Source organism: Poecilia reticulata, chromosome 12, assembly GCF_904066995.2.
Source record: "Poecilia reticulata chromosome 12, P_reticulata-male-v2, whole genome shotgun sequence".
NCBI lineage: Eukaryota > Metazoa > Chordata > Actinopteri > Cyprinodontiformes > Poeciliidae > Poecilia > Poecilia reticulata.
This window is the reverse complement of record NC_088841.1, coordinates 5,376,605-5,389,401: the sequence shown is the minus strand read 5'-3', so window position 1 is coordinate 5,389,401 and position 12,797 is coordinate 5,376,605. Positions and strand designations below refer to the sequence as shown.

The following is a 12,797-nucleotide window of genomic DNA, read 5'->3' as shown; positions in this document are numbered from 1 at the left end:
TTCAAAAATATAGGCACAAAGTGAACACTGCTATTATTATTCAATACAGCACCAGTCAGAGGTTTACACAAATGACTCATTTTACTTATTATACCTTCCCAGAAAATAAAATTACAAGGCTCTTCTCCAACTACAGATATTAAAACAAAACAATAAAGAAATAAACAATACAAATAACTAAACAGTTCAAAAAAAGGCTTAAATGTTTGTTTATTCAGTTTGGAATTCGTTATAAATGAATGTTTGTAATTACTGTAAGTTTATGAATCCTGCATGTGTATGAAAATGCAAGTATATACAGAATCCTCAGCAGAGTATTAAACCAGTTATGTTCCTGTTGCCGTACGTTTCCAAAATCCAACTTAGCTGAATAGTTTTATTTTTAATCTGGATGCCGTATTTAAGTCAGTGTTTGTATTTTGCTGTTTTTATGGCGCTTAATATCTAAAACTTTTTCTTTTGTTATATTTACATATGGATCCTATATATATATATATATATATATATATATATATATATATATATATATATATATATATATATATATATATATATATATATATATATAAAAATTCCCTTCTCACCCTCCGCAGGTGGTCTGTTTCATCCTCTGAGCTCGGGTCCTCTACCAGAGGCCTGGGAGCTTGAGGGTTCTGCGCAGTATCTTGGCTGTGCCTAGAACTGCACATTTCTGGACTGAGATGTCTGATGTTGTTCCTGGGATCTGTTTGAGCCACTGCTCCAGTTTGGGGGTGACTGCCCCGAGGGCCCCGATGACCACAGGCACCACTGTGGTCTTCACCTTCCAGGTCTTTTCCAGTTCCTCCCTGAGGCCCTGGTACTTCTCTAATTTCTCATGCTCCTTTTTCCTGATGTTGTAGTCACTTGGTATTGCTACATCCACCACAACGGCTTTCCTCTGTTCTTTATCCACCACCACAATGTCCGGTTGGTTCGCCATTACCATCTTGTCTGTCTGGATCTGGAAGTCCCACAGGATCTTAGCTCGGTCATTCTCCACCACTTTTGGGGGTGTTCCCCACTTTGATCTCGGGGCTTCCAGTCCATATTCTGCACAGATGTTCCTGTACACTATGCCCGCCACTTGGTTATGTCGTTCCATGTATGCTTTCCCTGCCAGCATCTTGCACCCTGCTATTATGTGCTGGACTGTCTCAGGGGCCTCCTTGCACAACCTACACCTTGGGTCTTGTCTGGTGTGGTAGATCTGAGCCTCTATTGCTCTGGTGTTTATATATGACTCATCTTACTGTAACCCAGTGTTTCTCAACCCTGGTCCTCACCGCCCCCCTGCTCTGCTCTGCATATTTTAGATGTGCCTCTATTCCAGAACAGCTGATTCAAATGATTGCATGACCATCAAGTTCTGCAGAAGCCTGTTAATCACCGAGAGACACAATTCAAGTTTGTAGCAGAAGGGAAATACCTAAAACATGCAGGACATGGGGGGCGGTGAGGACTGGAATTGAGAAACACTGCTGTAACCAAACCTACCTAATGGTACAAATAAAGTTTATTGAAACCTCGTTTACAAGATGGCAGCATGCTCCTTAGCAGAGTGCAGAGCAGTAACACACTTTTCGTCGCCGTAAACAGAATCTTAGGATGATTCCTGCTGGAAATTTGACCACATATCTTATCTTAAACGATAGAAGTGTTTTTGGAGCAGGCAGTCCAGAAGGACGGTTCTGCTCGTTGTCCTGAGATATCTCTGTTGTTATGACGGGATACGCTCCGGCTGCTGGAGGACAAATTCATTTCACTTGAATTCAGAAATACTTTATTAATCAAAAAGGAAATTAAGCTCATATTGTTTCAAAATTCTTCAAACAGTTACTGCAGGTGGAGACGGCTGCGGGCAGGAAGGATTTCCTGTAGTGAACTTAAAGAATCCTCTGACTGAAGACTTTGTTTTCTTTCCTATGGAAGAGGAGGGTCAGGATTGTCCGTCACTTTATACAAAATCCTTCTTTGCATCATCGTCTCTATTCTTCGTCAGCAGGTTGTTGAGCCTTTTTAAGTCCCTGGTTGTGATGCTGCCACCCCAACAAGCTTATGGAAGATAAACTCACCACTTTGCCTCACACTGCTAACTTTCTTCTACTAGTTTTATTTACACTGTTAACTTTCTTCTTTCCTTCCTGCTAATGGGGAGTGTTTCCTCTGTTCCACTGTTGCCATCTGTCATAGCGATAGTGACAGATTATTATGACATGTGTGCTCGGTATGACAGATTGATGTTCAACTGAACAACACAGCGATTATCAATAACTCTATACATTCTGCTGGGTTTCTTCAGATGCACAGCTTCTTAAGCTAATTTGGAGAATAAACTGAACTTATTGCCCTGTTTGGTAGCTAGGATCAGTTGAATGTATGTGCGACTGACCTGAATTGACTTGTTTATAAAGCACCTTGAGACGACCTTTGTTGGGAATTAGCTTCATGTAAATGAACCTAATTGAATTGAATAAAAGGGGCGGTATTATGTTATGTTATTCTCTCGTCAAGAATGTTTGAGAAATCCTCTCAGCCATTCCTTTGCTCCGCCCTCGAGGATGAAGCTCCTCCTCAGAGCGACAGTTTCCAAGCTTCTAGCTGGGAGTGCAGATCTCCCCCACTCAGCTCCTTCAGACTAGCCAGCAGCAATTAGCAAACACTTGGTGGAACTGCGCATCTGCTGAGCTCATCAAACAAGTTACTTCTCAGTGAAACGCTTGTAGACATTTTAACGGGTTAACAGAGGAGCCATGTTGTGAGTTTCACAAAGAGCAGAACCTTCTTAAAGACACAGAGACCCAATTTCAAGGCACTAAATTACAAAAGTCACATTTCTTTTACATCAAATTTGACATGTACAGAATTTTTATAACACCTGAAGGTAACATAGTTACTGGATTGTGTCATAAAATGGCAGAGTGTGTCTGGAAAAAACATGTTACTGCCTCTTTAAGAATTGAAAACAAATTACTGACTGAATCTAGATCAGTGCAAGTCCAGACTTTGTTAAATCCAAACCTGTGTGTTTGGATTTGATTGTTGGGGATCGACGGGTAAAACCTTTCTTGAAGTTGAAGAATTTGAATCTTCTCCATGGCGGTGGCATCATGCTGCCACTGCCATGCTTGCCACTTGGTTCAGTGTTTTGTAGTGTACAAGTTTCATCACAACAGACGTCTTATCATTGTGTCCACACAGCTGAGCCTTATTGTCCTTTTAGCACAAAATATTTCCCTCCTGTAGGCGTTTGGCTTGCTCATGTCAGCACCTGCACACTTTAGTTGTTGCTGAGTTGGAGAAAGAGCTTTTTCATGGTAAGCACCGTTTTAACGCTTGGTGATGAACTCACTTAACTCTGGATGACATCTTCAGCATTTGTGGTTCTTTAGTTTTCTCTAAACATGCTCACCAATTCATTCTTTTCTTTCTGGGGTATGAGGGGCTAAACTTGGAAAACACTTCATAACTGGTTTTGGAACGGCCTCAACCCTACTGTAAATAAATTACACACTAGTGTGTAATGATCCAACTGAGGCTGTTTACTATGATGAATAACCAACAATAAATTCTAACTCGTTCGCCCAATTTTGCTTTCTCAAATTAACTGGAATTGCTTGCTGTGTCATCATTTTATCTGGGAAAATGAATGAATCAAAACTCCAAATTCTTAAGAGATCCATACCCGTGGGGAGCGGTTATGCCTTTAAGGTTCTTATTTTGAAAAAAAAAAAAATGATTTATTAATTCTGTTTGACTTTATGGGAAACAGAAACAGACCACAGACGTGGTCGTAAAAAAATACAGGAAACAGATGGCTGCCAACGGATGCAACACTGTGGAGAGAAGGAACGGCGAAGCGACGTGCTAAGATGAGCTGTTTATGGATTTTCATTGTTTCTGTGTCACTACCGCTCTTATGAGGCAACAATTAGTTTTTTACTTCCAACCACTTGGAAACCGCCGTGGAATAGATCAAATGACTTCCCTCTCGACTTTGCTTTGAACATCTCTGTGGTCTTCATAGCTTGACGTCACTAAGGCGAAGCGCTCTCATGTCTTAAGAAAAAAAAAAAGTCTGCAGAGAGGTCGAATGCAAACTGAACACACAAACATCTGAGAAACAGATTCAGTGAAAACACGGAGACATCTGTTATCAGCTGGATGCTACAGCTCCAATAATAAACTGTCCCTTTGGTCGGAGAAAATACTGAAACGCTGCGTCTTCACAGAGCCAAAACGTTCTCACGTTTTGTCATTACTAATGACTAATAAACACGTGACGGACCAACACGGATTAGACTGCAGTTAAAAAGCTGGAGGAGAAGCCAATGGTGGCCATACATTGTTATTAATAAAACACTTTAAAAGAGGAAAATAAAAAGGTTACAAAATTAAAATGACACAGTTGTGGTCAGAGAGAGATCACGTTAGCAATCAAACAGCATCGTCAAGGAAAAATCACCAAGGAAAGCAGCAGACAGGTCAGGGTGTCATGCTGAGTGCTGGTGATGGAGGACACAAATGGAGTTTTGACAAAAGTTCAGTCTGGAAGACTCCAGTCGCACCTGCCTCATCAATCAGCGCCTCCCTCTCTGCAACCTGGACCTATCAGCGCCGGTCCAAGCCTCTCTCCAGCCAATCATCGTTTGTGCTCCAGTTGAAAAGGACCTTCACCCACGGCCTCCTCTGCTCAGCAGCTGCGATCAAACCACCTCCGCCCCATCTCCACCTTCTGCTCCCGGCTCTCAGGCCTCATCTTCCACCGACCGCCGCCACCAGTACAGGCCCCGGGGGGTCAACATTCCTACGCTGCATCAGGAATGTTCATCGAGCTTATCGACGTCCAGCTCGACAGGGAGAGCACACACTTTTTATTCTCTACCCTGATTGTAGTTCTACAGTAAACAGTTTCAAATCAACTGATGTCCTTCTTGCTTTCTGACTAACAACCAACTGCGGTAATTTTGGTAAAATTAGCAACAGAGTTAGCAAAACTTAACAGCTAAAAAAAAACTAAACCCATGAGTGAAATATGTGTTCCAAAGAATCTCTTCCTGAAGCGCAAAAAAAAAAAAGAGGCACATTAACAAATTTGAATTTGTTGACTGTGATACTGTGTTCAAGTCATTGACACACAGTGGATGTCAATATGGTTGAATGTAGCGCTTTAGCGTCAGCAGAATTTGTGTTTATGATAAGTGCTTTAGGGTTAGCGCAGCTAAGGTTTTATCTAGACCCAATGAAGTGTTTGGATATTTTTTCATGGAGCAGCAGCCAGTGACACTACAAGGGATAAAAGTTTTTGCGAAAACGAAGTGCACCGTTTAAGCTCCAACACTGCGAGTTGAGACTAAACAAAGCTGCTTGCCTTGAGACAAGCTTATCATTTCCGGACAGACATTTCCTCAATAATCGTCCGGCTGTCTTTGCTGCGCTCCACCTCAGGTCATGTTTCCTCTCACACATGAATCATCGTTTCCCGTGTGACAGAGGAGTATTTAAACATTTGCGTTTCCCTTTGCAAACGTGTTTCACGCAGTGCGGGTTTAGCACAACAGCCTGCTATTCAAATATGCTGCTGGTCATTGTGAAGGAAAATTAAAAGTAAAGACAAAAAAGGAGTAAACAAAAAAGAGTTGAGGCAGAGGTGTTTCACAGGATCGCAACTCAGGTGGATGCGAAAGCATAAATCGCCCCCCCAAGACGAAGACACGTTAAAGGTAATGTAATGTTATGTGCGCGAGGTGAAGGAGCGTAAGGGCGCTGAAGTGTAAGCGAAGACATCGTCGGCGCGCCGCCCCCTCCAGACGGGGTTTTGACGCCCCCCCTGGTGCAGCGCCCCTATGCGTCGCATGCTCTGCATACCCCCTTTTTGCGCCACTGGTGTTTCATATGGGCAGAAGTGAAACCAAGCGCAAGCTGCGACGCTGCAGAGTTCACTTGTCGCCTGATGCTTTTCTCACCCGTCAGTCTGTGGGTTTGAGGTGGGACTTCTCACTTGAACACTCCCACGGCGCTGAGAGCGAGGGGAAACTTAGCAAACAATAAGCTGTGAGATTCACTTCTGAGAAGAGCGCCGTTTTACTGCGAGGCTAAACAACATGAGGAAACTTTTTATTCTCCTTCCGCTGTTTGCCCTTTTCACACATGGGACACTTCAGAAAAATGGTAAGAAATGCTTTAAAAAAATAGATTTAAGTGAGCTTTGATTAAGATCACTTAACTTAATACGTTTTCAGGCATGTATATGGCAGATGAACGTTAATGTCAAACAACTCTATTTCACAGAGATTTAAAGTAAAACTGTTAATCATTGGGGTTTTAGACTGTCTTTTAATCCAGAGAAAACTAAATCTGAAAAGAGCACGGATTGACTGTAGGGACATCATTCAGTTGTTGTCAATGAGTCAGTCAATCTGTATTTACAGTGGAGTTGTGTGAAATCAGTGCAACACGAAGCGCTTCACGTGAAATAAAAGACACGATAAAGAAAAATGTAGGAACTACAGCAGCCTCATTAAAAAGAAACAACCGTAGTTTGAAGGACTGAGGAAACTGAGGTGAAAAAGCAAAGATTTAAATGAGTAAAAAGAAGACTTAAGATTTTGGAAAAAATAATAATACATTTACACAATAATTGCAAAATGATTTAACTCAAGCAGCTTGTACAAAAATAACAGCAGTCAAGCAATATAGGTATGGTAGATATATTTGAAATCAATAGTTTGTTAGATTGTTATGATTCCACTAAGTTAGAACTAGTTTCTGATCATTTCTTAATGTTCTTCAGTCTTCCCTTTGTGTGTTTGATTTTTGGTTTATTATTTATTGCGCTTGTAGACGTAATGTTTCTCTCCGTTGGTTGATAACGTTGGTTTCTATTTTTCCGTTCCTTCCGTTCGGTTTATGTTCCTCTTTTTGAACTTCCATTTTGCTGTCTGTATTTTGGTCCGGTCCCTGCGCCAGATGTGACGCGGTCGTAGTCATCTTAAGATGAGTTTCTAAAAATTTCTTAATTCATAGAAGTCAAGTAAAAGCCAATTCCAAAAGCTTGCTTTTGGAAAACATCAGTGTTCCCCACTGCGCTTTGTGCATTTAAAACATCGGATCGTAGAGGAGGTGGTTGCCATGCCGTCTGGTTTGTTCTAGTCCAAAGATTAAGAACAAATGCATGTCAAAACAAGTTTTTGAAAAATGACAGAATGTCTGAATTTCTTGCAGGAAAAAGGAAGACAGCGATAATTCAGCCCAGAGTGTTTTTAGGAATCCGTGCCACAGAGTCTGTTGTCCATGGCACCCAGACTCCCAACTCCACTGATCCTCCGTCTCTGCAGCAGTTAAGTGACACCGCCGTAGGGTACCTCAACGGACGCCTGAGCACCAGAGTCATCCCTGTCATCTACTTGCTGGTGGTGATCGTCGGGATCCCGACCAACATCACCATCCTGTGTTTGCTCGCCACCAAAATTAGAAAGGTGTCGTCTGCCATCCTCTACTGCAGCTTGGCCACCTTCGACCTGTTGCTCCTTGTCTCCCTCTTCTTCAAGGCTCACTACCATCTCCTCGGAAACGACTGGGTGCTTGGGGAAGCCGCCTGTAAAGTGGTCACCGCTTGTTTCTACGGTAACCTCTACGGCTCGGCCCTGACTCTGGCTTGCATCGCCGTCAAGCGTTACATGGCGGTGGTGCACCCGTTCATGTACAAAACGCTGCCCAAGAAGAAGTGCGCGGCCTGGGTTGTCCTGGCCCTGTGGCTGGCCTTCGCTGCCTCCATCGTCCCCGAGCTTTTGGTCCAGCAGACTTTTTGGGTCTCCCAGCTGAACCGCACCACCTGCCACGACGTGATGCCCCTGACATCTGACTCTCACAAGTTCCTGCTCTTTTGCACCATGACTCTGGCAGTTCTGTGCCTTCTGGTGCCCATGGTGGTCACCACAGTGTGCTTCATCAAAATCCTCAGCGCGCTCAACCGGTCGCACTACAACTGGGCGATGTACATCAAGTCCAGCTCTCTGGTGTTTACCATCTTTCTGGTGTGCTTCCTTCCTGCTGGCGTCCTGCACTTTCTCCATTATGTGCAGCTGTCTGCAGGAGGGGCAGAGAGTCTGTACAAATATTTCAACATGGCGGTGTGTCTCTGCTGCCTCCATGCTTGCCTGGACCCCTTCTTCTTTATCCTCATGTCCAAGTCTGCAGGATCCAAAATGTACTTTCTGACCTTCAAAGGCAAGAACCTCAGTGTGTCATTCTGAAAGACACTAAGGATGTTTTCACACCTGATAGTCCGGTAGACCCGGTTCGATGGGGTAACATTTGTTTCATTTTCAGCTGGTGCGGTTTACTTTCACACTGTACTGTGTCAAACGATCTAAACCCTTTGAAAAACCTGTTTACCTCCTTACCTGCGGGGGCGTTGCACCAAGAACCGCCATTGCACCAAGAACCACTGAGGGAAATTACATGAGCACAACAACCTACTTTGCAAAACGTAAACAAAAATGAAGTAGGATCATATTTTAGCGATTGTAGGACGTCTCTTTTGTCTTCGGTACCTCTACACTCTCGCGTTTATTTTGGCTCGATTGACCAGGAATGCCCTGCTCTATAGTGCATTTCCTGCTTTTGGAGCGGTCTCGTGTCTGCTTGCATTCACATATGCATTCGAACCGCGCCAGAGTTCTCTTCAACCGAACTGAGACTCAGGTTTTTTAGACGGACCAGAGTTTGCTTCTTACATCCTCATCAGAGTTCGATTACGGCATGCACACCTTCCCAAACGAATCGGGCTTTTGGAGCAAATGAACTAGAGTTCAATTAAAGCGAACTAAACAGTCCTGGTGTGAATGCACCCTAAATGTTTTGAAGAAAACTGACGAATTTCATGCTTTCTGTGGCTGGAAGCCAAAGAGAAAGTAATTCAGTTTAAGGGAACGTTAGCCTTGATGCAATGGCTGTTTTGAAAGTAGCACTTTTCTTTTCAATAAATGTTTATGACAGATTGGTTTAATGAAACCTGTACCTTTATTACCAGTTTGATGTTAATGTTACAAAACAGTTGAAAGCATTCTTAAATGTAATTTCTTTCAAGCTGATGAGTAAAAAAAGACATTAGACAGATGCAGTTACAAACATAAAGAAGAGTTAAAGGAGAATCATATAAATGAGTTTATAATACTTGCAACATCTCAGATGGTGCTGCTGTTTTACTGTTACGACTTTTCTTGTTTAAACGAGAACATAGTTTGGCTTTAGTGAGATACAAACCTCTATGCAGCGAGTTTTATATCTCTCTAAACAAGAAAGTTTCTCATAAAGTTCTGCTCCCGTATTTATTTTCATCCTCTGCATGGCATAAAATGTGGTTTCCTGCAGGTGGATTATTCGGTAAATAATACCATCATTCACCAACTTCTTGGACAACCAGTAGCTACTGTTCTGTTTGGAAAGTCATGATCTTGAAAATGAAGCACAACCTTGCTACTAAAAGTAAAGCTAGCATGCCAAGACTGAAGAGCTGTAAGCACAAAAAGTGGCAGAATGCTAGCTAGCTAGTAAATCAGATTACCCTGTTAGTTTGGCAGACGCTGCTCTATACACAGCAGAGCAACAAAAGGAGGTGCCACTCTGTGAAATAAGGATATTTACTTGGAACCGCTCTGACTTTAAATCTGCAACTTCTTGTGACAGAAGCCAAAATTAAATCTTGATTTTTCAAAATATCTTCAGCTCAGACAAATCTTTGTTTTGAGTACATGAAACGACTGACACTCACCCTTGTTGTCTCACTCTCCGTTATGTGGTCAGTATAACAATTATTACAATGAGAAAATACATCCTGTTCTTCAGCAGTGCATATTCGCTTATGTGCCTGCAGTTTTAGATGACTAGGAAAAAAAAAACACTGGGTTGGCCAAAAGTTCCTCTGACAAGTCCCGACACGAGAGTGTTAGTTTAATGTGAAGATGCATCTTGTATAAATTTTTCTTCCATCGTATGAGCAAGAATGAAATACAGAGTAAAAACCAGCTCTGATTTTGCTTATGCTTTGCTCTTTATGAATGTATTTATTTTTTATTGTTTTTACTGTGAAGCTCTCCTTGGTCCCTTTTATTATATGTTATCCTGTATTTCACCTTACATATTGTATAGCATATACTGATGATGGTTAAATAAATACGTTTTAAAATATGTGTGGTTTTCACTGGAAGTTGTTGGTGGTTTATTAAGTATACTGGGTAACATTTCACTCAGACAGTGGATGTTCACAGTCAGCAGTCCAGCCCACTTTTTTGATTGGGTCAGAGGGTGTATCTATGTTCCAGATAGGGCTGAAACGATTAATCAAATAATCGTGATTAAGCATTTATTGAAATAATTGTCAACTAACTTAGCAATCATTAACTGGACTAAACAGACTCTAAAAAACGGCCATTTGCTGAAAGAACAACACATTCAGAGCAGCGATTAAGTCAAAACTACAAATAATCAACAGTTCTTTAAATGAATGCTGTGTTATTTGTTTTCTTATTCACAAAAGTAATTTCATTATTTGCATATTTTATTGTACTTCAAATATTGCATAAAAAAGCCTTAAGTGGTTAAATGAAAAAAATGGCTAAATATGCCTTTGTTTTGTTTTTTTTATCAGATCAATCAATTAATCAATAGAAATATCAATTACCAAAACAATTGTTAGTTGCAGCCGTGGTTTCAGAGTGTTAAAAAGTGAATTTACTGTGTGTTCTGACTTTTCTAGAACTTTTGGGATATGTCCGTTTGTGACCTTGTTTTCATGCCATTTGGTTTGTCTCATAAAATCCCGAGAACATACTCTGGAGTTTTAGAGTCGTAATGCGACATGATGTGAAAAAGGTCAGGAGTTGTAAATGCTTGTGTAGCTTAGGCCTGTTTCCTAAAACAGCAGGAAGAATTTTTGAAATCGCAACAAAATACTTAACGCAGCATCCTTTTCAATGTTGCTTGGTTTATGATTCTTCAAGTTCCCCTCCAAACTCTTAACGTAAACAGTGATGTGTTTATTTCCTCAAAACTAGCTTCTTCCTCGGCTCTATCAGACTAGACATTTCTTTTCTCGCCTGTGGGCTGATATGTCATATTTGTAAACTTTTGCTATTAGTCTCTCACATATCTTCCTCTAATTTTAATAGAAATACTGACAGATATTGACCTTTCTTTGCATTTCACATGGTAGTATTCTCTGCATCATTTAATCTCTGACTAAGAAAACAATTTTTTTGGACTTCCTCAGCATGCTTCCTCACTCTGTGTTTCTGCATGTGCTGAACTTCTTTATCATTTATACAACTACTACTTAAAAATTGTCATAGTAAATTATCTTATTCAACTCTGTGCAAGCACTCTGTGCAAGCACTCTGTCTGCGCTGATGAAGATTCACTTACCTTCAGGATCCAAGATGCTTGAAAGATTGAAATGTTTGAAGCCAATCATTATCTGACCACTTGAAGCTCAGTGGTTATTTTCTGGAAGTGACACTGAAAATCCATTCCTGGGTCATTCAAGTCGTGCCGGGACTTGATGGTTTCTTTATAAATCTATAAAGAAACCATCAAAATGCCCAAATGACAGTAATCCATGCAGTTTGGCTCTGAGAAATCCACATTCTTGATCTCGACACATCCACTTTGCATCTCTGTAACATGTTTTTCCAAGTGTGCAACAATAAAGTAAATCATGAGAAAGTTGCTTTAGATCTGCAGAACCCCTTCAAATAATCCAACCCTTTCATCTACATGTACTTTATTATCTTTACCATCAATTTTTTTTATTTCCTGAAATTTGTACTGCATACTAGTTTTACTAAATCGTCATTTGCAGATAAACTGTTGTTGCTTAATGTTGTATAGTATTTTAAACGAAGCAGCCAAAGTCTGTATGTAAGACAGTTTGGTGCCGCAGAGCAAAAGATGTCATGAAAATAGACTGCAGTGCTGTTCAAACACTTTACTTTGCACAACAAGTTCTTTTAATGCCCGTCTCCTCGGTAGTTTGGCTCTGTAGGAAAAGAATGAGCATCTGTCTCGCGCCTCCCCCTTTTCTGACCAATCAACGGGTCAGTCTGAGGAGAATGGCTCTTATGTAAGTGGAACTAAAAGCACTACTCAAAAGAAGAAATAATTGTTTTTGCACTGTTACAGCATGCATGTGCTTCAGCTTTACATATGTGTAAGGTTCATTACAGGGCAAGACTTAGTTAAGGGCCTGCAGTCGGTCAGCCCAGTCAGGAATAAAACATTTCTCTATTTGCATTTGCATAGTCACACAAGGGAAAGAAAATGTAGAGACTGAAAAAATGGTAGAAATGGTTTATAATAGAAGGCAAAATTTTTGACCAAATTTTGTAATTTGGCTTTTAAATTTGGCAAGAGGCAACTATATAGGCTACACATTCTTCTCATACTCTTCTTCTAGACTCTGGATTTGCAAATGATATATAAAATTCACATTCAATCTTTAAATTAAACTTTGGACCAACAACAGTTCAGTCATTTTTCTTCTTACCCATATTAGACATGATGTTCCATCTTGTTCATGAGAAGGCTTAACACAAGAAAATGGACAGTTGTTTTTCTGCCACACGTTTTCTTTCCATTCAGCTAGAACAGCCAGCTAGCTTCCTTAGCAAGCTTCACCGTCCTTGTACGAGCCCATAATAGTCAAGCTTGGTAAAACAAAGAAAGAGGAAATGGTGCCACCTGGTGGCTTATTTGAAGAATGTAATAAAAAGCCTCAACTC

General features: G+C 41.0%; 1 protein-coding gene across 1 annotated transcript; it reads left to right on the top strand.

The window, feature by feature from the left end:
* Positions 1-5,574: 5,574 nt before the first annotated feature.
* LOC103473290 (proteinase-activated receptor 3) lies at positions 5,575-10,209 on the top strand. Its single transcript, XM_008423398.3, has 2 exons — positions 5,575-6,189; positions 7,243-10,209. Exons 1-2 carry the CDS (start codon positions 6,123-6,125, stop codon positions 8,271-8,273), a joined length of 1,098 nt encoding a protein of 365 aa, XP_008421620.1. The 5' UTR covers positions 5,575-6,122; the 3' UTR covers positions 8,274-10,209.
* Positions 10,210-12,797: the final 2,588 nt, after the last annotated feature.